Below are 26,630 nucleotides of genomic sequence, written 5' to 3'. Positions count from 1 at the left end.
ATGGCCATTTACCTTAACGTCCATCGTTGACCTGGTGAGCTGATGCGAGCTGTCCTGGTTGAGTGTGATGGAGGCCAATGTCAGGTCGCTGCTTATAACTGTTATGGATGACAGCCCCCAGGGCCTTCACACGGTGCTGCTAGATCCCGATGGTGGCACCCAAGATGGCCGCCCCCACAGCCTGCACATGGAGCTGCTGGATCCCGAAGATGGTGCCCAAGATGGCGGCCCCCATAGTTCACACATGGCGCTGCTAGGGAGCGGTTTAGACTTACACACTTTGGTGTAGTGTCCCTTCTTCTGCAGCTGGAGCAAGTCGAATCCTTCACTGGGCAGCATTTCGTCTGGTGCTTGCCCAGGCCACAAAAGTAACCAAGCGAAAGCGGTGGAAGGTGTTTGTGGAGCACTGCTGCCGTCATCAACTCGTTAGTGGAGTGAAGGGGTGGCAGTGCATCCCAGGATGGCAGCACCCAGGGTAACCACGAGGCGGCCACGTTATCTGTCAAGTAGGCCTCCGTGTTCTGGAGGGCCACTTCCAGTGTACCAGCCAATTTGTATAAGTTGGGAAAAGGGATGGCTATTCAATTTTTGCTGCTGTCAGTACACAGTAATGATCAGCACATAACACAATTAGCTCAGACAAGGGTCTGCCGTATTCAAATTTCACACTCAGATGCTGACGCTGGAAATCCTGGCCAAGTATTAAGTCAGAACATAGGTCCTTCAATACACCAAGTCATGCGGCACCCATATGACTGGCTATTAAGACTAAGAGTTAGGTCAACAGCATCATATCTTTGGGAACTAGTGTTTAAAGTTTTCTGAGCCATAATAATGTCTTTATTGGATGAGTGTATCTTTAGTTTTAGTTCCCGTGTGACTTTCTCGCTAATGTAACTATCAGTTCTGCATGAATCCAACAACGCCCTTAACATTTTATCATTCACAGTCACAAAAGTTGCACTCGAGTGAGTCCTTGTGGGACATTAGTAAGTGTAGCAAGTACCTGAGAATTGACCACTGTTGCCACTAAGCTTGGTGAGGCCTTGGATTTGCACACCTGAGCATAATATCCCTTCTTGGTACATTTATTACAAGTAGCCTCGCATGCTGGACAGTTATCCCATGAATGGTAAGAGAAACACAGAAGAAACATTTCTGTTGTGTATTATAAATGGCAGCTATAGATGATTTCTCAATAACCACTGGAAGGTTATCAGGCAGAGCCCTGCTAAAGAATCCTTCTCACATACCTGTAGTACCTGTGATGGTTCAGAGTTCACTTCTGCAACTGCATGGGACACCAGAGTAGCATATGCATCATTATTGCGTTGAGCTACATCTAACACAGTGGCTTGGTTATAAGCAGTCTGTAAGTCCGGTGTTTTGTTTTCTAAGAGACGCTGGTGTATTGCAGGTGAGGCAATTACAACGATGAATGCATCACATATTGCTTCATTTCCACACTGCCCCACACTACGATCTCGAAAATTAGTTTCTCTTTAACTTTTCCAACTCCCTGAAGAAATCCTCTAACAATTCTCTTGGCTTCTGGCAAAAAACCTCTGAGACCCTTCACATATAAATGTTCCAACTTAGATAGCTGAGTCAAAATTTTCACATCCTTCTATGTATTCGAAAATGTTGCAACTCACTTGTCCGCCATCTTGTCCCCATAGTCGTCGACGTGGGTCATGAAGAATGTACGCCAGCGTCGCCACTCCTTGGCAGCTGTCGGTGAGCTGGGGTTAACATCTAAGCTCTTGGGCCTCCACGCCATCTCCATGCTTGATAATTAAGCTGAGTAAATTTTTATGAGAAAGAAAAACTTGGTGGCTGCTTTCCAAGCTTTTCTCAACTTAATTGTGTAGTTACAGTTTTAAAATGGCAGCAGATAGAATTTAAAAGAAAGGCATGAGGCAGCAGCTAGAAGCAGGATAGAGCAAAAGAGGTCAGGTGAAGTGAGGAGTGGCAGCAGCCAGGATCAATTAAATATGGAGCTCATTAACAATTAAGAATAACTTTGTAATATTGCATTGACCATATATCCAATGCTCTTTCATTGCCTGTAAGGCACTTTGTGATGTCCTGAGAAAGGCACAAGAAAGTTTTCTTTTATTTTCTGGAGAACAGGAGTTATTTCATGAGAAGTAAACCACAAAAATCTGCAGACACTGACTGAAGGAGTCATTTTATGCAAGCCACTAGTGCCCTCTAGCAACTGAATTAAAACGGGTCACATTCAGATCATTGATGATTTTCCAAATTTCGGAAAGACAGCCATAAAACTTTCAACCAGATTTAAACCTACCCTCTTCAGATAGTTGGAAGAGTTTTTTTTAAAGAACTAATCTTCAGAATATACCTCTATTCAAATTACTGTATGCTGTATCCAAAAATAGCATAAAATAATATAAGACAAAGCAATTATTTTAACATTATTTGTAATATACTTTTAAATGCAGTTTTGCAACCAGATCACATCATCCCTCAGAATATATAATTTGGAGCCCCAGCATTCAATGTACTTTGGTTTCTTCATTGGTGCCTGAAGGACACAGTTGCTCATGGGTTTTTGCCTCATCCTCCATTAACATTATCCATGAAGTCCCTCAGTAAGGTCCAATTTGCACCAGTCTTTCTGACATATGGTCGAATCCTGGTGATCCCTCAATTGGATCATTGAGAAGATACTTATTTCTCGTGGTTGTCGTCATCCGATTAGATTGGGAGAATCATGTACCCCACCGACTTTTACCATGTAAATCTCCTTTCTCCTTCCTTCTCCATAGCCCTGATGATTCTTCAGTCCCAGGGAGCGAAAATGAAAAGCTACTCTTTATGTTTTACCTGGAGAGACTACAAAATGTCCTAAGTTGCAAATGTTCCTAATTTAATTCTTGACTTTCCTGATCTCATTGGGTCAAATGTTGGGGCAACAAATTTAATATTTACATTATTTATAAAAAAAACATCAATTTAAGTTCCTTGAGATTTCTTCAGGAGTAGGAGACGGAGATCACTAAAAAAAAATGTTTTTTTTTTGTTTCCCCATCCCCCCACCACCCCCCATAAACTAAATTTATTTTGAAATCTGAATTCAATCAACAAGGCCAGTATTTACTGCACATTCCTAATTGGTCTTGAGATGCTGTTGTTTCAATCCATCCTTTCAATAGGGAGTTCTAAATCTTAGACCAATGAAAATCCAATGAAGATGAAGGACAAGATGCCACGGTGGTGTGTGACTTGGAAGGGAACTTGCAAGAGGTGGTGTCCCCAAGTGTCTGCTGCTCTTAAACTCCTGTTAGTGAGATGGTGGGTTTGAGCAATATCAAAGATGCTTGGCAAATTGCTGCAATGTATTTTCTGGATGGTTTACGCTGTAGCCACAGTGTGTCTGTGAGGAAGGGAGAAATGTTGAAGATGGTGGGTAGAGTGGGTGGTTGCCTTGTCCAAAATGGTGTTCAATTTCTTGAGTGTTATTGGATTTACAGATATTCAAGCAAGCAACTTCTAACTTGTGTCTTGTAGATGGTGGGAAGACGTTATCAAATAAAGGTGTGAGCAATTCACTCCAAAATACTGTAAATAATGCTTGTTTTTGTCTTATCACCAATTGCATAATGTTGTATTTATATGGCTGATCTGGGTTCATTTCAGGTATGTGTCTGATCATGAATTCAATCACCGTAATGTAACCAAATGTCAAAAGTAGGTGGTCCAGCATTTTGCTATTATCAACCCATGCCTGAATGTTGCCTAGGTCTTGTCTGCATGAATTGATTGACTCACCATCTGAGGGTCTGCAAAGAACATTGTGCAAGCATTATTTGGTAGGGAATTTTTGAAAGAATTGTTACTTTAGTTGGAGGAATCATGAAAAAGGGTGCATAATATCAAAATTAGATATTTTGATACCTTAAATAAACTCAGGAAACATTTCTTCACACTGCTATAGAAATGAGAATTTTCCTCCCTCAATATCTAATGGATACTGAGTAGCTAGAGTTTTACATACAGTACCAAGATAAATAGATATGGAGCAAATCTGAGGGAAAGATGTTGTGGTAAAGATTAATCATGGCCCAATTGAATGGCAGATTGGGCCTGGGAAACAGAATGCCATGCTCCTATCCTTTGTAATCTATGTTCCTCCTTGAAGTCAATGCTTTTCTAAAACAGAAATGTTCTCCATAGCTTATTCTTACAATTAAGACTTTTAAACTGGGTATACATCTAATAATCCTAATCCCTCTGAACATTTTACAATGTCTGTATATCATCGGTATTTAAGGGCACTACTACTTGGGATTTAAAAGGACTTCATGCCCACTAGAAAGCCAGAAATACTGATGGACAATTGCAATGGTTCCAGAATGAAAGTCAATTCATTAAGGTTAATGAATAGAATATGGGGTCAAGGATGGCCTTGTCAGCAACACACAGGTCCTTTAAATAATTAAAGAAGTTCCTTACAGAGCAATAATCCACATGTTTAGATTATCAATATGAATTCCTGTGGGACAAAGCATAAGAATCTCTCATATCTGATGCATTTCTGAAATTCATACAAAACAAAACAGAGAAAAAAAATTGGTTCTTCACAAAATGTACCACACATTATCTCCCTTTCACTGCATTACACCAGTGCTCTTGGTATTGTAAATTAATCTTAGTTATTTTCACTAATATTGAATAAAACAATTTATGGCCAGGTGAGAGATCTTAAATGCTCAAATGCCCAGTTGTGAGGAATTTAGCTTTGATTGGTATTGAGATCTTAAAATTTTAGTGTGATTTTTCCTTATTACATTAATAATAGCACTGAGAGAACGATGGATTCTGAGAATAATATGCAACGTCAGTGGAAAATCTGGTATTTTATGGATCGCTGTGATTGAAAGAAGATATTCTGATAACTTATTTCCTTTTGTAAAATGTTTAATTGTCACCAGTGTCATCCCACAGGGACCAATGTTTGAGTATTGAAATTTACAATCGGCATTAATGCCTAAATATAAAAGATGAGGAAATGCCTTCAAGAAAATGTCATGTATAAGTATGCATTGCAGATGCAAGCAGATCTTAAATTGTTGGAGGAGACAATCTGCATTTGGCAAAAGATATTAAACTCAGCAAAAAAAGTATTGTTACAACAAATGATATTTCTAGCTCATTCTGGGACTCAGGGGGATTGGGGGGGTACTGTCTTGTGGGTGTGGAGGAAGCTCTACTGCAAGGCTTGATCTATTACCCTTGAAGGAAACTTAACAATAAATATACTGTATATAAATATATCTTGAAAAGTACATGCTAAGAAAGGAAAAAAATCCAGGTGTTTCCTGCTTCTTTTTTTCTGATTTTCATTACTCAATCACTTCCCAAAGCAAAGAAAGGGTTACTTTCAAGCTGGCTTTAAAACTGGAGTTTAAATTTTCTTCAACAAATACAATTAGCCTTCAGTGAGTCTTGTTTAAGCATGTAATTATAGCTTCAGAAAATCAGATTTCATTTCAGGTTCACCCTTAATGAAGTGGACACTACTATGATAACAGGCTGCTTCGCTCTTTCACCTGATGCGGCAAATAGACCACAATCATTCAGGGAGAAACTTAGGCCATTAAGGCACTTTACTCAAATGTCTATAGATTTCAACCTAGATAAATTTAGATGGGATGATTAAATATGTCTATGTAGCTGATCCAATAGGTCAAGTGCAAGAATAAAGGAATATGTTCTATGCTCTTGATACAACATGAGTTTCACCCCAGTAGCTATCAAGAATAAGGTGCATTAATTACTTTGAGATGGTTAGAGAGTGAGAAGGAGAGGATTGTAGAAGGGCAATGGGGGTTCAGCAAAAAGATGATTTAATTTGCTTGGACATGAATTCAGGGAGGGAACTTTCAGAAAAGTCAAGCTCTCCAGGAATAAACAATCCAGGAGAGTGCCATTCGATCAACATATTAAAAAATTTACTTTGTCCACCACTGGGACATTACAGATGTTTTGTGTACCATCTACAAAAGGCATTACAATGTCTCACTATTGCTGCATTGACAGCAAAATCCATTTAAAAAGAACTGTGAGATGAAATATTGATAAATGAGTAAAGATACTAAATTGTGATTACATAAATAAATATTGCCAGTTAAAGGAAAAAAAATGAGGTTATGCTTATAAACTACATCAAGTAGTCTTTAGCTCCAGGAATAGTAAACTTTTGCTGATGTACACCTCATGCTAATTCAAGGTTTCTCTTCAAGTCCAATCTGTTCCAGGCTATGGTGAAGGCAAGAAGAATATGCCCTGTAACAAAGGCCAGGATCAACAAACATTTTCCATTTGATACAGTACTCCAGCAGTGCTGACATTTAGGCTGCACCTAGCTGGTGTGGTAGTTTGGAAGCGAAAATAATTTATTACCACAGAGGTATTAGCATGTGTCAGAAAACCTGATCGCAGACTTGGAAGTCTATACATGCAGAATTAAATGCAAACATTCATAAGTTGCAGTCAATGTCTTCCCACTGCACTACAGCAACCTTTTCTGGTGTAAAAATAGACTTTTTAAAAATTCTCTAATTGGAAAAATACTTTTAATATGTTTCACTTTGTTGAATGAGGTTTAAATAGCCTTAACAACTTCTCTAACTTAATAAAGTTACATTATGCAGTGAAAATCTAATTCTCCTAGTTAATTAAATCAAAGGTCTAAGGATATAAATATTTAAATATTCTACTTGTTAGTGAGAAATTTGATTGTGATATTTCGACTTCAACCCCACGCATATTTTCCATCCTTTCAACTTCATATGTTCCAATTTATGAGAATTCTGTGATGTGATTCATTGATTACCTATTTATTGTTGGAAGTTAGCAAGCTCTGAATCTGAGCAAATAATATAGGAAGTCATCAGGTCAAGTCCAGAGGTTCAACTCATCTGGCCCCATTTTCTCCTTTCACTCAACATGAATCGAACAGTCACAAAGAAGTAAAGAACATATTGAGAGCAGACATCTTATGCCCCCGCATGGCAGTCCATTGTTAATGCATGTGTTGAGCTCATGATGGTGGGGAGAGAAAAAGATTGAAATAAAATGCTCCATTATTTTTCAATCTTCCAGATCACTGGAGAGATGTTAACAATAATCATTCAAAAGCAAACCTCGAGCTGCAAAAATAAACGGAGTCAAAAAGGTTCCAAAATAACTATACATATTGTAACTTTTATTCATTGCATCAGTTTTGTGGAGGCAGTTAGTTTGATTAAAGGTATCAGATAATCATTTTCCTCACTGCTCTAACTTAAGAGTCTGCAGATGAAGGACAGAGCAGACCAGACGTCTTCCTCCTGCTCAGTGGCAGAGGTGAGTATTTAATATAATCCTGATTATCTGCTGGCAATATGTCAAGACTGTCACACCATAAAAAGGAAAAGAAGCGTGCTTTTGGTCAAGGAGTTAATGTTTTTAAATTGGCAGTGAGGAAGATAAAAAAGAATTTCATTGAACACCTAGTTTGGAAGCTGCTATGAGAATGAGTGAGGAAGAAAATAATTGCTTAATTGAAGGGAATGTTCGTTAGATATGATACACAAGAAGAGTGCAGGGCAGTTAAAGTCAGTTTCAGTTTAACACTGACTCAGACCCTGGAGACTCAGACACTGACTCAGACCCTCTAAGAAAATTGTTGCTGATTGAATTATAATCTCAATTGCCAGTATCTCCACAGTCAGTATGAATTGGAAACAGGAGCCCCTTTTCCTCTGGCACCCTGGCCCAAGAATTAACTGGGAATTTAATGGGGCAGGGTCCAGTGGAAAAGGAACACTGTCCGAACACCAGAGTCGAATTATGTCATTTCACACTGGGGATTAACCGCTTCTACCTCTACTCATATCCCCAGTGTTTGCTAATGCTGGTGTGATGATAAAACAGTGGAAAAAGGTCAGCAGAATGTCACACGTTTCCAGTTGAAGGTAGAACACTCCGATCCCCGGGAATGAGTGTGTTCAGTGGAAAAGCAATGAGTGTCCCAGTTAAGGGTGGCCCAGTGGAAACGGTACAAAGGGCTTCCTATCCTGGGACACTGCACAGCCAATTATCTGGGGTGCCAGTGGAAAAGGGGCCATTGTCTCCTTCTCACTGACAGTCAACACAGGCTCAACCTCAAGGATATGTGCTTAGCCACTGCTCTGCTCACTCTACACCCATGACTGTCTGGCTTGGCATAATTCAAATGCTGTCTATGATTGTGGACTTCAGGAAGAAATCAGAAGATGAACTAGTCCTCGTTGAAGGCTCATTAGTGGAGAGGGTCAAGAACTTCAAATTCCTGGGTGTCGACATCTCTGAAGATCTTTCCTGGAACCTCCATGTCAATGCAATCATGAAGAAGGCTCGCCAACGGCTATACTTTGTGAGGTGTTTGAGCAGATTTGGTACATCACCGAAGACTCTTGAAAACTTCTACTGAGGTACTGTGGAGAGCATTCTGGCTGGTTGCATCACTAGTATGGAGGTGCCAACATTCAGGACAAGCAAAAACTCCAGAGGATTGTTAACTCAGCCTGTGACATCAAGGGCACCAGTTTTCACTTCACCGAGGACATCTATAAGAGGCGGTGCCTTAAGGAAGCAGCCTCTATCCTCAAGGACTCCGACGACCCAGGCCATGCCCTCTGCACAGTGCTACCAACAGGAAAAAGGTACAGGAACCTGAAAATTAGTACTTAGCGGCACAAGGACAACTTCTTTACCTCTGCCATCAGATTCCTGAACAATGAACCATAGGCACTGCCTTACTTTGAATTTTTTTCTTATTTTTACTTTTTTGTAAGATGATTTCTATAAATGTTTGCACTGTGATACTGCGCAAAACAACAAATTTCATGACAATATATTTAGATTCTGATTCTCCTCTACTTGTGGCAACTTACTTATTTATTGGGTCGATATCAGTTCCCAACAAAACAATCCCAACAGTCCCATTCCTCTTCCCATTTTGGCTGTCCTTCTACGACTTATCTTGCTCACATGATCCTCAACTCAGCTATTATTTTTTTTGCCATTAACCTGCACTAAGAGATAACTTATAGCAGCTAATTATCTTATCAACCATTTTTGGTGTGTGGGAGGAAACCATAGCTCCATGAAAATGTGGACAGAATGTAAAAATTCCAAACAGGAGATTAGGGGCCTTAGAACCATGGAACACTCCAGCACAGAAACTGGCCCTTCAGCCCTTCTAGTTTGCGCATTGTGTATTTATTATCTCTTTTTATTTTCTGTTTCTCATTGTGGTAACTTAATTTATACGATTGTGCTTGGTGTCTTGCAAACCTGTGTGGCTGCAGCAAGAAAGAATGTTGGTGCACCTGTACGACAATAAACTCTCATGCTCAACACCCAGATTTGGGGCAGTACAGCCAAATGCACCCATGGGGTGAAGTCACCACGGTAAGACCACATTGGCGTTACAACCAAGAAAGTGCACCAAACACACTACTTTCTCAGGAGCCTGATGAAATTCGACCCATCCTCGAAGTCTCTCACCAACTCTTATCTTCTACCTCTGCTTTAGACATACGAAGATTCTGCTTCCACCAATACCCATAACCCTCAATGTTATGTTTGTGTAACCTCTTTCTTAGATGGATTTAGTTTGAAACAGTTACCCTTTTACTCTAGCCACAAAAAGAAACATACCTTCTACATCCACTCTATCAGGATCCCTCTCCGTCTTAAACTTTATCGGCAGGTCCCTGGTGAGAAATAAAGATGTAAAACACAAAAATCTGTTGACACCATGGTCGAATTTAAAAACACACAATGCTGGAGAAACTAAGCAGGTTAAACATGTCCCTTATGCAGCAAAGATAAAAATACATAACCAGCGTTTTGGGCTTGAGCCCTGCATCAAGGTCTGGAAATAAAGACTAACTACAGGAAGGATATCAGTAAGATTAGAAGAGTGCAGAGAAGATTTACTACGATGTTGCCAGGTCTTCAGATTTACAGTGAAAGATTAACAGGTTAGGACTTTATTCCTTGGAGCGTAGAAGAATGAGGGGAAATTTGATAGAGGGTTTGTGGTGATACAACCACTAGCTTACTGCAGGGGACGATCTCTGTGCCTGCAGAAGGACCACCTGGAGACTGACTCCACCTGGCCGGCTGTCAATCAGCCGACCCGAATATAAGCCTGAGCTGGCCCCTCCTGAGCCAGTCAGCCGGGAGCCACCGCAGATGAAACTGGTGTGTACAGATTTTTAGCAGAATAAACCCTGTAGTACAGTCTTCTGTGTTTTGTGTCTGCTTGCTGCTACCCCAGCGCGTCACAGGTTTACAAAATTATGAGCAGAATAGACAGAGTAAATGTGAGTAGGCTCTTTTCACTTAGATTAGGAAAGATAAATACGAGGACATAGCTTTAGGGTGAAAGGGGAAATGTTTAGGGGAAACATTGGGGGGAACTTCACCCAGAGTGGTGGGTGTGGAACGAGCTGCCATCAGACATAAATGCGGGCTCACTCTTAAGTTTTAAGAATAAATTCGATAGATACATGGATGGGAGAGATCTGGAAGGTTATAGACTGGATGCTGGTCAATGGGACTAGCAGAATAATATTTTGGCAGAGACTAGAAGGGCTGAATTGCCTGTTTTCTGTGCTATAGTGTTCTATGGTTCTATGGCTAATTATGATGGGATGAGGCAGGAAATAGGGAGAGCAAATTGGGAACAAATGCTCTTGGGAGAAAGCACAAAAATAATGTGGAATTTGTTTTGGGGCCACTTGCAATGGGTTCTGGAGAGGTATGTCCCACTGAGACAGGGAAAAGATGGTAGAAAAAGGGAACCATGTTTGACAAAGCAGGTGAGATAGCGAGTTAAGAGGAGGAAAGCATAGTGTTCAACAAACCATTTTAAAATAACCAAACAGTCGTTCACAATGGACCAATGCTAACTAGTTCACTTCTCCCTTTCACATTCACAACCCGGCATCACAGAGCAAAAGGGCAACTATCCTCCGCCAGTGACAGCCTGAGTGATGTAATACGCACTCACATGAAGTGAGATCTTCCCTTTCTCAACAATAGTAGATGTCAATGCGGTCCATATGATTGTCCCGAGAATGTGTGCTTCTCTCACCATGCAGGCAGGTCTAACCAGCATCACTATCAACTAGATGATGCAACAGTGTCAGAGCCTGATCCAGACCATTTACGTGCCCTCAGGTGAGAACATTCATTGGGAAAATTGAGGAGAAGCAGGGAAGATTTTCAGGAGGAAACTCAAACTGAGCTGAGTAGCCGTCGGCAAAAGAGTCTGGTTATCTTAAATGGCTATATAATGGTAGAAGAATGTGGAGGAGACAAAACAGGGGCCTATGTTTTGGTCTAATATTGTCAACTAATTTGATGGACAGTGGCGTGAGCATTTTAGTATGTCTAAAGTGGAGATCCTCGAGCCAAAACTGAGGTGTAGGTCCACAAACTGCTGAAAGTCTGTGGATCCTCGTTTCAGACTTGCCATCACTTTGTGGTGGTATGCCATCCCTTGTATCAATCCATCAGTTGTATCTTTGGTTGAGTGTCTCCACTGTGTGCACGGTAGTGCACCAAGTGACGTTCACCTTGAGGGAGAGACCCTCATGAAATGTTTCATAGACCTGCTGAATGAAGATCGCCTTTAGGAGACAATTGATGTGATTGCTAAAAGGGGCGGCTATCCAATCTGAACTGGTGCCATTGATGGCATACATATTCCCATCATTACCCCACATGACAATGCAGCACCCTTCTACAATCAAAAAGGGTGGTATCCCATTGTTCTTCAAGCTGTTGTTGACCACAACCACTGGGAAGTAACATGCCCTGAGTTAATATTTTTTGTCTTCACCTTTCAGTAGTGTTTTACAAATGTTAATCAAAGCATTGTGCTTTTGTGGTTCCAGCTTCACTGACATGTATATGGGTTGGCCTGGTCACACCCATGATGTCAACTCACCCATTTACAGAAAGGCTGAGGATGCAGGTGGTTATCTCTTCCTGAATGAAAAGTAAGTCTATATGCCTCACTGTACAGTGTGATGCTTGAAACATATACAGAAAAAGGTCTCTAGCTGGTGGAAAAAGGCCTTGGTGGTTGTGTGTGTGTGTGTGTGTGTGTGTGTGTGTGTGTTATATATATTAAATATGTACAGACACAAGGATGGGATGACTGGGGGATCTGGTCCAACCTTTACATGGTTCAATGGTCACAGGATGAAATGGGTACATTGACTGTGCTGTCAGAGGTTGTTGGAGAAATCTATACTTCTTCAATGCTCTGCCCACAGGTATTGTTAATGGAGTAGAAATCATTGCACGTTTGATCAGGAACCCGCCTACCCATTCAGGAATTGGCTAATGAAGGGGTTCATACCAATCATGCGCTCGATCAACGGAAGCGAAAATTCAACTACGCACTAATGGTTGAGGAGAAAGCTTTTGGATGTCTCAAAGGTCACCGGAGGAACCTGGCCAAACGATTGGACATCAGTACCACTTTTATGTCTGAAGGTGTCATTAGCTGTTGTGTTCTACGTAATGTATGTGAGATAAACAAGGAGCACTCCATGGAAGAGTGGAGGGGTGAGGTAGCAGATTTCTCTCCGCCAGGTAGAGTTCTTTATCAGGGAGCAACAGCTCGGGGCAGGGTCACCATGCTATACATGAAGTTATTATGTCCATATTGTGAACACTTCAACCTAACAATTTAGGCTTTCAACTGAAATTTAAATAAAAAGTTTGTTACCCATCTCATAAAAATGCATAAAAATTTAAAACACTTTTAACAATTAACAATTTTAATTATGTACACTTATCAAAAATAAAGATTAAAAAAAACATTTTCATCGACTATATACAAATAAGAATGAATACAATAAAAAATATATTCTTGGTCTTCATTTAATAAAAGGAGGAGTGAGGAGGTGAAAGGGGGATTAAAAAGTCACCTCTCACTCCCTGGTAATGACTGGTCAGATGTTGTGGGGGTAGGATGGGAAATGAGGTGATCCATTTTGGCAGGTAGATGTTGGTGGGAGGAGGGAGGCTTGTGGAGGGAGGATGGAGGAGGCTGGAGGGGGCTGAGATGATGTTGGAGGGAGGAGGGTTGATGTTGGAGGGAGATGAGCAGATGGTGGAGGGAGGAGGGCAGATGGTGGCAGGAGAAGGAAGGAGGCTGGAGGGAAAAAGGCTGATGGTGGAAGGAGGAGGGAAGAGGAGGAATAAGGCTGGAGGGAGGAGGACAAAGGCTGGAGGAGTGCAGGAATGCCAAGCACAGAGAAAAGGTCCCTCAACAGGCCCATCTGGGCCTGCATCTCCTCATTACCGTCCGCGTAAAACTGGCGGTGTTTTGCTGGTGCTCCTGCTGGTCAATTCATGCCTCTCCACCTCATGGTGGGCTTGCATCAGCCCATCCTCCCTGCCTCTCCCAACACCGGCAGTCATGCTCCTGGTCTTCTTGGTTGAACTCTCACCAATGATTCCCCGGATCTCGATTGCAACCTCCTGTATCCTGCTGGACTTCCTCCTTTTCCTCCTCCTCTTGGTCCCTGAAGAGAAATTGAACACATAGGAGATTAGAGAGATGGCACTTAATGGGCAAGCAGTCAGAAAACACATTCGAAAAATTGGACAGATGCGAAGGCAGTTCTTACCTAACTCTGGTGCAGCAGCAAATAAGGTGCAGGGGGCAGATGAGGTCCTGGGGGTAGTTGAGGTACTGGGGGCAAATAAGGTACTGGGGAAGATAAGGCACAGGAGGCAGATTGGGTATTGGGGGCAGATGAGGTACTTTGGGGGGAATTGGACTCTTCCTCCTCCTCCAAACTCAAACTGGATGAAGGCACCGGTCAGTCTACAGGGCCTTCTTACTGGGCTGAATGCTGGCAATCAGGGGCATAGGGTTTGCTGACTGGCTGGTGCCCCAGATATTGTAGGCCAAGTCATAGCATGGCCAGTCCAGCCGGTCCCTTCCACTCCTGCCATTGTGATCAACAACCTGAAAAAACTTAGTCTGAAGAGTCTTCAGATTGTTGATCACCTGGGGCTTGACCTTGCAAGCCCCATGTCTCTGAGCCTGGAGGCGATCCTCTCATATAATGGACGGTCTTTAATAGTCCCCATTAAATGAAAGGCTGGTGGTCATGGTGGGGAGCTGGCTGATGGAGGACCTCAGTTTTCTTCAGGCTGACTTCCAGGCCAAACATTTTGGCAGTTTCCGCAAAACAGGACGTCATGCACTGGAGAGCTGGCTCTGAATGGGCAACTAAAGCGACATCGTCTGCAAAGAGTAGTTCACGGACAAGTTGCTCTTGTGTCTTGGTGTGAGCTTGTAGGCGCCTCAGATTGAAGAGAATGCCATCCGTGCGGTACCGGATGTAAACACCGTCTTCATTGTTGAGGTCTTTATTGGCTTGTTTCAGTATCATGCTGAAGAAGATAGTAAAGAGGGTTGGTGCGAGGACGCAGCCTTGCTTCACACCGTTGTCAATGGAGAAGGGTTTGGAGAGCTCATTGCTGTATCTGACCCAACCTTGTTGGTTTTCGTGCAGTTGGATAACCATGTTGAGGAACTTGGGGGGGCATCCGAGGTGCTCTAGTATTTGCCAAAGCCCTTTCCTGCTCATGGTGTCAAAGGCTTTGGTGAGGTCAACAAAGGTGATGTAGAGTCCTTTGTTTTGTTCTCTGCACTTTTCTTGGAGCTGTCTGAGGGCAAAGACCATGTCAGTAGTTCCTCTGTTTGCGCGAAAGCCACACTGTGATTCTGGGAGGACATTTTCGGTGACACTAGGTATTAGTCTATTAAGGAGAATCCTAGCGAAGATTTTGCTGCAATGGAGAGCAGCGTGATTCCCCCGTAGTTTGAGCAGTCTGATTTCTCGCCGTTGTTTTTGTACAGGGTGATGATGATGGCATCACAAAGGTCCTGAGGCAGCTTTCCTTGATCCCAGCAGAGCATGAAAAACTCATGCAGTTTGGTATGCAGAGCTTTTCCGTCAGCCTTCCAGACCTCTGGGGGGGATTCCATCCATATCTGCTGCTTTGCCACTTTTCAGTTGTTCAATTGCCTTATATGTCTCTTCCCGGGTAAGGACCTCATCCAGCTCTAGCCTCAAGGGTTGTTGAGGGAGCTGGAGTGGGGCGGATTCTTGGACTAAGCAGTTGGCACTGAAAAGGGATTGGAAGTGTTCTGACCATCGATTGAGGTTGGAAATCTTGTCGCTGAGGAGGACTTTGCCATCTGAGTTGCGCAGAGGGCTTTGGACTTCAGGTGAGGGGCCATACACAGCCTTTAGTGTCTCATAAAAACCCCTGAAGTCGCCAATGTTGGCGCTAAGCTGGGTTCGTTTGACGAGGCTAGTCCACCACTCATTTTGGATCTCCCGGAGTTTGCGCTGAAGGTGGCTGCATGCGAGACGGAAGGCTCGTTTTTTCTCTGCCCAGAAAGGCTTTGCAAGGTGAGCAGATCGCTTCTTTGCCAGCAGCTCCTGGATTTCCTGGTTGTTTTCGTCAAACCAGTCTTTGTTTTTCCTGGAAGAGAAGCCCAGTACCTCTTCAGTGGATTGCAGTATGGCCATTTTCAGCTGATCCCACAGAGTTTCAGGAGACGTGTCCGTGAGGCAGTTTGCATCCTCGAGCCTTGCTTGGAGGTTTGCCTGGAAGTTTCCTCTCACTACGTCTAACTGCAAGTTTCCAACATTGAACCTCTTTCTGGGGCCACCATTGTTCTTGAACTTTGGCTTGAAGTGAAGGTTGAGCTTGCAGCGAACAAGCCGGTGATCAGTGTGGCATTCTGCACTGGGCATGACCCTGGTGTGGAGCACATCTCATTTGTCTCTTCCTCGCACCAGAACGTAGTCCAGGAAGTGCCAGTGTTTGGATCGGCGATGCATCCAGGTAGTCTTCAGGCTGTCTCTCTGCTGGAAAAGGGTGTTAGTAATGACAAGCTGCTGTTCTGCGCAGAGTTCCAACAGGAGGCACCCGTTGTCATTGCATTTGCCGACACCATGCTTGCCAAGGATTTCTGGCCAGGTTTTTGAGTCTTTGCCGACGCGAGCGTTGAAGTCGCCAAGGATGACAACATTGTCGGCTTTAGGGGTGCATTGGATGAAGTTGCGCAGATCAGTGTAGAACTTGTCCTTTTCTGTTGGTTCCGCCTGAAGGGTTGGAGCATAGACACTGATGAGAGTGATATGTCGCTTGTTTTGAAGGGGGAGTCGCATGGACATGATCCGGTCAGAGTGGCCTGTCAGGAGGTTTTTGAGTTTGGAGGCAATGGGAGTTATTGACCATGAAGTCAACACCAGATAGGCATCGTTCAGCCTGAGGCTTGCCAGACCAGTAGAGTGTGAAGCCCGCGCCGTGTTCTTGGAGGCTGCCTACATCTGCAAGGTGGACTTTGCTGAGAGCGGCTATGTCGATGTCGAGTCTGAGGAGTTCATGTGCGATGAGGGCAGACCGACGTTCAGGTCGGTGGCTGTCAGCCTTGTCTAGCATGGTTCTGATGTTCCAACATGCTAGCTTGAGTTTGTGTGCATCTCCATCGGGCACACTGAACTCAAAACGGTCAACCAGTTTACCTACCTCGGCTGCACCATTTCATCTGATGCAAGGATCGACAAAGATAGACAACAGACTCGCCAAGGCAAATAGCACCTTTGGAAGTCTACACAAAAGAGTCTGGAAAAACAACCACCTGAAGAGACATACAAAGATCAGCATGTACAGAGCCTTTGTCATACCCATGCTCCTGTTCGGCTCTGAATCATGGGTCCTCTACTGGCATCACCTATGGCTCCTAGAACGCTTCCATCAGCACTGTCTCTGCTTCATCCTCAACATTCATTGGAATGACTTCATCACCAACATCGAAGTACTCGAGATGGCAGAGTCCGCAAGCATCGAGTCCACGCTGCTGAAGACCCAACTGCGCTGGGTGGGTCACGTCTCCAGAATCGAGGACCATCGCCTTCCCAAGATCATGTTCTATGGCGAGCTCTCCACTGGCCACCGAGACAGAGGTGCACCAAAGAAGAGGTACAAGGACTGCTTAAAGAAATCTCTTGGTGCCTGCCACATTGACCACCGCCAGTGGGCTGATATCGCCTCCAACCGTGCATCTTGGTGCCTCACAGTTTGGCGGGCAGCAACCTCCTTTGAAGAAGACCGCAGAGCCCACCTCACTGACAAAAGACAAAGGAGGAAAAACCCAACACCCAACCCCAACCAACCAATTTTCCCTTGCAACCGCTGCAACCGTGTCTGCCTGTCCCGCCTGCAGCAGACGTGGACATACCCCTCCATAAATCTTCGTCCATGAAGCCAAGCCAAAGAAATGAAAGGAGTCCACCTCCTCAGCCCTTAGTGAGAGGTGGTTCCGCACCTCCCGATCCCGCTACTTTGAGACCATAATTGAAAATTAAATGAGAATTTGGGGCAATGCAACTGGAACTGGGTCTACTGCCTCCGACAACTCTTGCAAACTAACTCACCACACAGCTGCATGCACACAAGTACATCATCAATGTGTCAATTGGACCTGGCATATACTTTGTCCCATTCACACTGATTCAAAACTAATCGGCAATGATAAAACTTCCCTAGGGGATTCATCCCCAGGGCAATTTGACACCTGTGTGCTGGTTCACGACTGTTCACACTGGCATGTTAACTGGTAAATCGGCGGTTAATTACTGGGTTAAAGTGCCAGTGTGAAAGGGGCTATGCATTAGATTTAGGAAGCAAAAACCAGGAAGGGCTCAAGAGAATTACATGGTAGATAGGAAGGAACTGAAGAAAGGACTGAGAAGAGCGAGAAGGTGGCAAATAGGATTAAAGAAACACCGAAGGCTTTCTATGCTTATGTGAAGAACAGAACCATGACAAGAGTGAAGGTGGGGCCGCTTGAGGATAAAGAAGGTGACTGTGCCTAGAGGCGGAGGCAGTTGGGAAAGTTCTAAATGAATACTTTTCTTTAATATTCACCAGAGAAAAGAACCTTGATAAAGGTGAGGTCAGAAAAGAACAAGCCCATGTGCTGGACTATATTAAGATTAAGAAAGAGGAAATGCTGGATCTTCATTAAAAAAATTAGGATTGATACATCCTCAAAACAGATGAGCTACACTCCAGGTTGCTATGGGAAGAGATGGAAGAAATTGCAGAGTGTTGGCAATGATCTTTGAGTCCTTCTTACCACAGAAGAGGTGCTGGAGTACTGGAGAAAGAAAAATGTGGACCCCTTGTTTAAAAAGGTAATAGGGCAAATTCTGGGAATTATAGACCAGTGGATCATACATCAGTGGTGGGTAAACTATTGGAGAGGATTCTTAAAGACAGGATTTGTGAGCATTTAGAGAAGTGCAGTATTCTTAGCAATGGACAGTAAGGCTTTGTGAGAGGAAGGTTGTGCTTTCACGAAACTAATAGACTTTTTCAGGAGGTTACAAACTAACAATGAATGTAGTGGGGTAGATGTAGAGCATATAGATTTTGGTAAGGCAGTTGACAAGAACTCTATGGGAAACATATTCAGAAAGACATGAGGCATGGGAGCCTTGGAATCTTGGCTATGAGAATTTAGAATTAAATTGTCTGTAGAAAGCAGAAAGTAGTAGTGGATGAAAAGTATTCTGCCTGGAGGCCAGTGACTAGTGAAGTCCTGCAGGGATCTGTTTTGGGATTCCTTTGTGATTTTTATAAATGATCTGGAGGAAGAAGAGGGAGGGTCAGTAAGTTTGCAGATGACATGACATTTGGAGGTGAGGTGGATAGTGTTGAAGGTTGTCGTAGGTTAAAACAGGATGTAGACTTAGGCGGAAAAGTGGCAGATGGAGTTCAAACTGGATAAGTGTGAGGTGATGGATTTTGGAAGGTCATGGTTAATGGTTGTATGCTTAACAGTGTGGAAGAACAGAGGGACCTTGGGGTCTAAATCCATAGATCTCTCAAGGCTGCGGTGCAGGTTGATGGGATAGTCAAAAAGGCCTATAGGATGCTGGCTTCATTAGTCAGGGGATTAAGTTCAGGAGTCATGAAATAATGATGCAGCTGTATAAATCTCCGGTGAGACCACACTTAGAATATTGCATACTGTCTGAACACCTCATTACAGGAAGGATGTAGAAGCTATGGAAAGGGTGCAGAGGAGATTTACCAGGATGTTGCCTGTATTGGAAAATATGTCTTTATGAGGCAAGGTTAGTACAGCTAGGCTTTGCTCTTTGGAATGAAGAAGAATGAGAGGTGACTTAACTCAACATAATGAGAGGAAGCCAGCACCTTTTTACCAGTGCAAGAGTAGCAAACAGAAGAGGACATCGGTACAAAATGAAGGGAGGAAAGTTTAGGGGTAAGTACTTGTGAGAGATGAGAAAAACTGATATTGCAATATGAACATGAAGAAAATAAAATAGATACACAAGTAAATGAATGAAGCCAGTACAAACAACATGAGACATGGATATTAGAAGGCAGGAAGCTGACACTGTCTGAGTAAGATAAGAATCTCCTAGCCCTTCAGACAGAATCAGCAAGTTCACTGAATGAAGGAGATAAGGACAGACAATTGATGATAGAAGTAGAGTTAGTCTGAACGAGATAAGGGTCTCCAAGCCCCAGATAGAATTAGCAAGGCTTGCATAAATAATTAGAAAACCTTAGACAGTATTAGCCATTTCTACATATATAATTAGTAAGCCTTACGACAGATTTATCAAGTTATGTAATGCAAACAGAGGAACTACTGACAAGGTCTTTGCCCTCAGTCAGCTCCAAGAAAAGTGCAGAGAACAAAACAAAGGACTCTACATCACCTTTATTGACCTCACCAAAGCCTTCGACACAGTGAGCAGGAAAGGGCTTTGGCAAATACTAGAGTGCATCGGATGCCCCCCAAAGTTCCTCAACATGGTTATCCAACTGCACGAAAACCAACAAGGTTGGGTCAGATACAGCAATGAGCTCTCTGAACCCTTCTCCATTAACAATGGCATGAAGCAAGGCTGTGTTCTCGCACCAACCCTCTTTTCAATCTTCTTCAGCATGATGCTGAACCAAGCCATGAAAGTCCTCAACAATGAAGACGCTGTTTACATCCAGTACCACACGGATGGCAGTCTCTTCAATCTGAGGCGCCTGCAAGCTCACACCAAGACACAAGAGAAATTTGTCCGTGAACTACTCTTTGCAGACGATGCCGCTTTAGTTGCCCATTCAGAGCCAGCTCTTCAGCGCTTGACGTCCTGTTTTGCGGAAACTGCCAAAATGTTTGGCCTGGAAGTCAGCCTGAAGAAAACTGAGGTCCTCCATCAGCCAGCTCCCCACCATGACTACCAGCCCCCCCACATCTCCTCTCACAAAACTCAAAACGGTCAACCAATTTACCTATCTCGGCTGCACCATTTCATCAGATGCAAGGATCGACAACGAGATAGACAACAGACTCGCCAAGGCAAATAGCACCTTTGGAAGACTACACAAAAGAGTCTGGAAAAACAACCAACTGAAAAACCTCACAAAGATTAGCATATACAGAGCCGTTGTCATACCCACACTCCTGTTCGGCTCCGAATCATGGGTCCTCTACCGGCATCACCTACGGCTGCTAGAACGCTTCCATCAGCACTGTCTCCGCTCCATCCTCAACATTCATTGGAGCGACTTCATCCCTAACATTGAAGTACTCGAGATGGCAGAGGCTGACAGCATCGAGTCCACGCTGCTGAAGATCCAGCTGCGCTGGGTGGGTCACATCTCCAGGATGGAGGACCATCGCCTTCCCAAGATCGTGTTATATGGCGAGCTCTCCACTGGCCACCGTGACAGAGGTGCACCAAAGAAGAGGTACAAGGACTGCCTAAAGAAATCTCTTGGGGCCTGCCACATTGATCACCGCCAGTGGGCTGATATCGCCTCAAACTGTGCATCTTGGCACCTCACAGTTCGGCGGGCAGCAACCTCCTTTGAAGAAGACCGGAGAGCCCACCTCACTGACAAAAGACAAAGGAGGAAAAATCCAACACCCAACCCCAACCAACCAATTTTCCCCTGCAACCGCTGCAACCGTGTCTGCCTGTCCCGCATCGGACTTGTCAGCCACAATCGAGCCTGCAGCTGACGTGGACCTTTTACCCCCTCCATAAATCTTCGTCCGCGAAGCCAAGCCAAAGATATTAAACTAGTAAACCCTAGACAGGATTAGCGAACTCTGCATATGAAGAGACTGTAGCTCTGAGAGGTGTGAATGGGGACAAGGGCAAGGTTGTGAATAAGGACAATGAGGATAATGACATGAGAAGGCACCGACAGGATACCCCCTGGTCCTCCAAGTGCACAGAAACAGCACATAGGCAGGCAGGATTGCCTAATGCCAAACCTCTCCAGCAGGAGGCAGAAGAATGTAAGGGGGGGTTATTCCTATACTGAGATAAACTGTAGAAAAGTTGGGTGAGCCCCAGTGTATGTGTGTATTCCCAGAGTAAGGGGAAGCACCCAACTTTGCATTGTTGTATAATAAATGTTCTTTGTTCTCAATTTTTGTCTCGAGCAATTTCTTTAAAGGTAATTCTGTTTCTAACATACTCAAGAAAGATACACATGCAAAAGAGAGAAATGTAAAAAAAAACAGAATTGTAAATAAACTGCCTGTGCATTAAAGGAAACAAATATTCAACAATAAATAATGTTCTAAGTAAGAGTCTTGAGTGTCTGAGTTTTTTGATTATAGAGTCTGATGGTGGAAAGGTAGCATCTGTTCCTGAACCTTGAGGTATGAGTCTTGTGGCACCTATATCTCTTTCCTCATAGCAGCAGCGAAAACAGAGCATGTCCTGGGTGGTGTGAATCCTTGATCATTGCTACTGCTCATTGGGGAATCAGAGGTGAGCACATTTAAATTCCTGGGAGTCAAGTTTATTGTCATCTGATGGCACAAGTAGTGTTCTCCGGTCTTTGTTGCACTAACCATCTGAGGCTCTCATATTTATGAAACAATATTTATACATATTTGTCCTGCATATGTATTGTTTGTATGTATGTATGTTATGTCTGGTTGGGTGTCTGCATGTTTTGCACGGAGGCTGTTTCGTCAGGTTGGACTTATGCCATCTGATGACAATAAACTTGACTCCCAGGAATTTCAATTTGCTCGCCTTCTCCCCGTCTGATTCCCCAATGAGTGGATTGTCCACATCTGGTTTTCCCTTCCCAAAGTGCACAATCAGCTCCTTGGTTTTGGTGACATTGAGTTCTGACTATCCCAAGTACAGCATTACAAGTAAAACAATTATTTAGATGCCACCCCCCTTGATGGAGCTCATTGTGAGAAGTAGTTGTCCCATTTTGAAAAAAAATACATTTGATACTTCCTGGGAGGGGATGGGGAGGTAGCTACGCAAATGCAAGTCTTTTATTTGTCTCCGCAGCCCGCCGAGAGTTAATATTTGCAACCGTTCACTTTGACTTCTTAAAGGAACATCGCCGACGGGCCGCATCTCCCATGCTTTGGATTCTCACGTTGCCTTTAAATGTCCCTTTAAGAGGTTTCGCCGAACGACCCTGCTGCGAGTGCGCATGCTCGCTGGCCGGATTCGCGGCGCGCTCGCCGGTGGAAGTTATTCCGTTTGGCCGCGGCGGAGGGCGGGGCTCGTTCACGTCCAACTGTGCGCCAGGATGGATGAACGCTTTGCGGGGCTGAAACTGGGTGTTCTCGTTAAAATCAAGCGCAGTAATGGTAAGACGTGGTTGGCGACACCGACTGGCCTGATGGTTCCCCGGAGGAGGGTGAGGGGGGTGAAGTCTGGGCTCGTTTCTTTCCGTCGGCGCCACGGAGTTTAATCCCGCGGCGAAACAAACTGCAATGGGGGCCATTTTTGTAATTACCCGCCGTGTCGACGTCACTGGCGTTGCACCCGCCTCCTCAGCCATTCCGTCAGTGATTGGACGACTGGTGCCCTGTGACGTCGATGCCCATGCGCGATTGGCCGCGTATTCATGAGGCGTGAGTTTGAATCCGTAACGTGCCCGTTCAGTTCGTTCTGCGAAAAAGTTTTGGCGAAGTTTGCCTGAGTTGTCATTGACGGGTGCTGGAAGTAGTGGTAGAAAGTTTAACCTGACAAAAGACGGATGTCTGCAGACCTCGAGGTGGAGGTTTAAAAAATATAATGCTGGAGAAACTCCAGCAAAGATAAAGATGCAACTTTTCGTTCTCACGGTCAAGCCTGAAATGTTGGTGCTGTAACTTGATCTTTGCTCTATAAATGAGACTGGTCGACCGACTGAGTTTCTCCAGCATTTTTTTTTTCTGGAATATTTATAGATTTTCAAATTTAAGCAATTTCCAGTCATCAATCACAAATTACAGTTATCCATTGTGTACAAAATTTGGCGTCGAGTTCCAGCCATTTCTCCCCCCACCCCACACTCCGCAATTCAGGACACCCACATCAAAGGTAGGGAACACATCAGGGATTGGTCACGGCACCTTGGAATGGAATGGATCTCTCCCCCCCCCCCGGCCCTCCCTCAGCAGAGGATGGACAGGGACGGCAGGGCAGGAAGATATGCAGATCCACGCTATAACTTGCTATGAAATTTAACTAAGGTTGCCAAATTTTTAGAAAAATTTCCTGAAGTCATTTTCTCCAGCTTTGTATTTCTCCACAATGTCCAAGTGAGAGTCAGATTTCCAGATAATTGCTGTGCACTTCCTGGCCACTGCCAATGCGATCATTACAAATTTGATTTGGAATTTGGACAGCTTCATCTTAAGCCTTGTGTCCCAATAGGAACAGCTCTGGTCCTGTTGGAATTCTTTACCTATGATTTTGTTTTCTAGGGCTTGGCCTAGTTCCACCCAGAAGGCTCTCGCCTTGGTACACGTCCAAGTTGCGTGCATAAAGGTTCCTGACGCAATGCCACATTCATTGGTCTGAAATTTCTGCATTGGCCTTATTCAATTTTTTTGTGGTGTCAAATATAGCTGGTAGAGAAAAGTTATACTGCACCAGCCTATACTGTGCATTAATAATAGCAGTCATGCTGCTCCAACACAGGTCTGGGGCCATCAATCACTGTTCCTAACTCATTTATTTCTGAGTTGCTCAAATAACTTTAGTTGCCCCCACTCCTAACAGTCCTCGATGCACCTGACCCTCTTTTGGCACCGGGTGAGCAGGATCTTGTTGCCATTGTTAATGTGACTATTCAGAGTCAGGGGCATTTTGGGGGGACAACCCACTTTCGACCCTACATATTAATTAATTTTGTTCCATATAGAAATTGTGTTTTAATATGGGGCTGTCTTTTCTGCCAGATAATAATTTAATATCCCACTTATAAATAAAGTCTCCTGCTACCTTTTCACCCACTGAGTGCAGTCCAGTTTGTGCCCAGGATGGTACACTCCCACCCCCAAATAGTGATGCGGTACCTCGACTGGGCTGCCCAATAATATTTCTTAAAGTCTTGTAACCTTGAGTTGCCAAGACTAAAGTCCCAGGTTAGCTTTTCCAGAGATCTTGTCTACCTTGCCATTCCACAAAAACCTTCTAACATGTGAATGCAAGTTCTGAAGGAATACCCAGGGCAGACTCTAGAAAAGCCACTGAAGCCTCGGCAATTTTAACAAAGTTGACCCTGTCCTCCTCAATTCTCCTGAGCAAGGGAGTATAGTTTAGCTTGTATAATTTATTTAGGCTTACTGAAAATCATTCATCTGGATGCTTTTGCCTAATATTCAAACACTTGAATAATTCCAGTATTTTTGTACCAATGCATCAAAGCATAAAATTCTAGAATAATTTCACAAAATGAGGATGATTCTGTTTTTCATTCCTGAAGGTGTAAAATACTGCATTTAACACATAATTAAGTTGAGCAGGTTCGTTTTTTTTTAAATAAATGAAATTTCAAGCCTCTCAAGATGATAACATTGAAGCATCAGTCTGCTTATATGAGGTTAATACCAGCCATTGTTTCGGTGAGATTGATTGAAAGTTCGTCACAATTTTTTTTAGTCTGAAAGGATTATATCTTGATGGAGTTAAGTATTAAGTAACTAAAACCTGCTCATCTTATTCATATGTATTAAATACACTGCTAGTGTGTAGTCCCAGAAAGTCTCATACCCATTGATTGGGCAAGGTTCAATCAGTGATCTATGTTAAACGAGTTTAACCTAAAGTACAGCGATCTAATTGATTGCATACTGACCCTGAAGTGAAGGGCATCTTTTGGCATTATCGCCTCTCCACTACTTTTGACAGCTCAACGTCACCTTTGATACTATTTTCATTCTGATTGCCACTTTTAGCTCTTGATTTAGTACAGTGCAGATTCAAATTCTTTAAACTTGAGTAAAGTGGCATTGATAATGATTAAAAATTATTGTAAGTTCTGACTTCCTGGACTGAAAATATTTTTGGATCATAAAACTATTCCAATTTCTCAATTGTATAGACATCCAATGAATTTAAGTTTTAAAGGTTTATATTTCTACAATGTTCGTAAATGTGGTATTTGCACCATAAAAGGAGTGAACCTCCTTCTCGTTGTCAGTGACCTTGATGATGCAACAGTTACTAGGTCAATTGGGTCCAAGATTGTACTGATCCCTCATATTTCTGATAATCTTGTGTTGTGCTTGGATGTCTCATTCCTTATTCCTCGTCCTCCTGCTTTCAATTGTGCCACACAATGTCTTCCAGTTTAATGTCTTTATTAGACGTCTGTTTGGAACTGCATCGTACATCTTCACTCAGAATCCTTCTTTCACTGAAAGGACAGGAGAAGGAGAATGATTCCAATCTTAAAATCTGGGCTGAATTAGAAAGATGCTTAATAACTCAAGTGGGCTGGAATTTGCAGTCAACAAAACAGTGTTGTCGTAACTGTGTTGCAGAGTGAAATGAAGAACGAGAAAAATGATCAGACGTAGTCGAGTCGAAGTTCAGTTAAAGTCGTTTGCTCAAATAGTCACCTGCAGCTTTCGAAATGACGTCATCACATTGTGACGTCATGATGTCACTCGGAACCTCCCAAGCTGGTTTGATCAGGCCTCCGGTGAGTTGCTACATTGGCCCCCCCCAGAACCGGTGATAGGAGGCTAAACCTCTGGTGCCATTACTGTCCACTGCCCTTTGCGTCCTTGCATCGAGGGTCGTGGCAAGGGCCGATCGATGTCAAGATGAGCAGGCTTTAGTTGGTCAATTGTAAATATCTCTGGATGCCTTCCGATGTCCAGTCCACAAATTGCACAATTGTTTCGCAGCCCTCTGAAGGGGCCCTCATTACGGCCTCTAAGGGTGGCCTGTATGCACCTCTTCGCAAACTCGCAGTCCTGGAGTTCCTTTGGGATGAAGGGTGTCATTGTTCCACGCCTTGACATGGGAACTGGGGCCAATTTTCCAAACCTCTCCCGCAGTCTGGCTAAGACTTCAGTCGGTGGCACTTCATGTCCATGAGCTGTGAACTCCCAAGGTACAGTGAGCAGGGCTCCATAAACCAACTCTGCTGATGAGGCGTTGAGATCCTCTTTGGGTGCTGTTCTTATTCCTAGGAGGATCCAGGGTAGC

General features: G+C 43.6%; 2 protein-coding genes across 3 annotated transcripts in view; both read left to right on the top strand.

Moving 5' to 3' along the window:
- The window catches only part of LOC138763910 (small ribosomal subunit protein eS8), a 215,569-nt gene that overhangs the window by 80,042 nt on the left and 108,897 nt on the right, over positions 1 to 26,630 (top strand). The window lies entirely within an intron of this gene.
- The window catches only part of LOC138763908 (kinesin-like protein KIF2A), a 95,447-nt gene continuing 91,409 nt past the window's right edge, over positions 22,593 to 26,630 (top strand). For both annotated transcript variants that reach the window (XM_069938882.1, XM_069938880.1), the window contains exon 1: positions 22,593 to 22,789. In XM_069938882.1, coding sequence (XP_069794983.1) covers positions 22,630 to 22,789 — 160 coding nt within the window. In that variant the 5' untranslated portion in view covers positions 22,593 to 22,629. The remainder of the gene's footprint in view (positions 22,790 to 26,630) is intronic.

This window comes from Narcine bancroftii, chromosome 5 (assembly GCF_036971445.1).
Source record: "Narcine bancroftii isolate sNarBan1 chromosome 5, sNarBan1.hap1, whole genome shotgun sequence".
NCBI classification, from domain to species: Eukaryota; Metazoa; Chordata; class Chondrichthyes; order Torpediniformes; family Narcinidae; genus Narcine; species Narcine bancroftii.
Note: the sequence above shows the minus strand (reverse complement) of the source record. Positions and strands in the feature narration are given on the sequence as shown.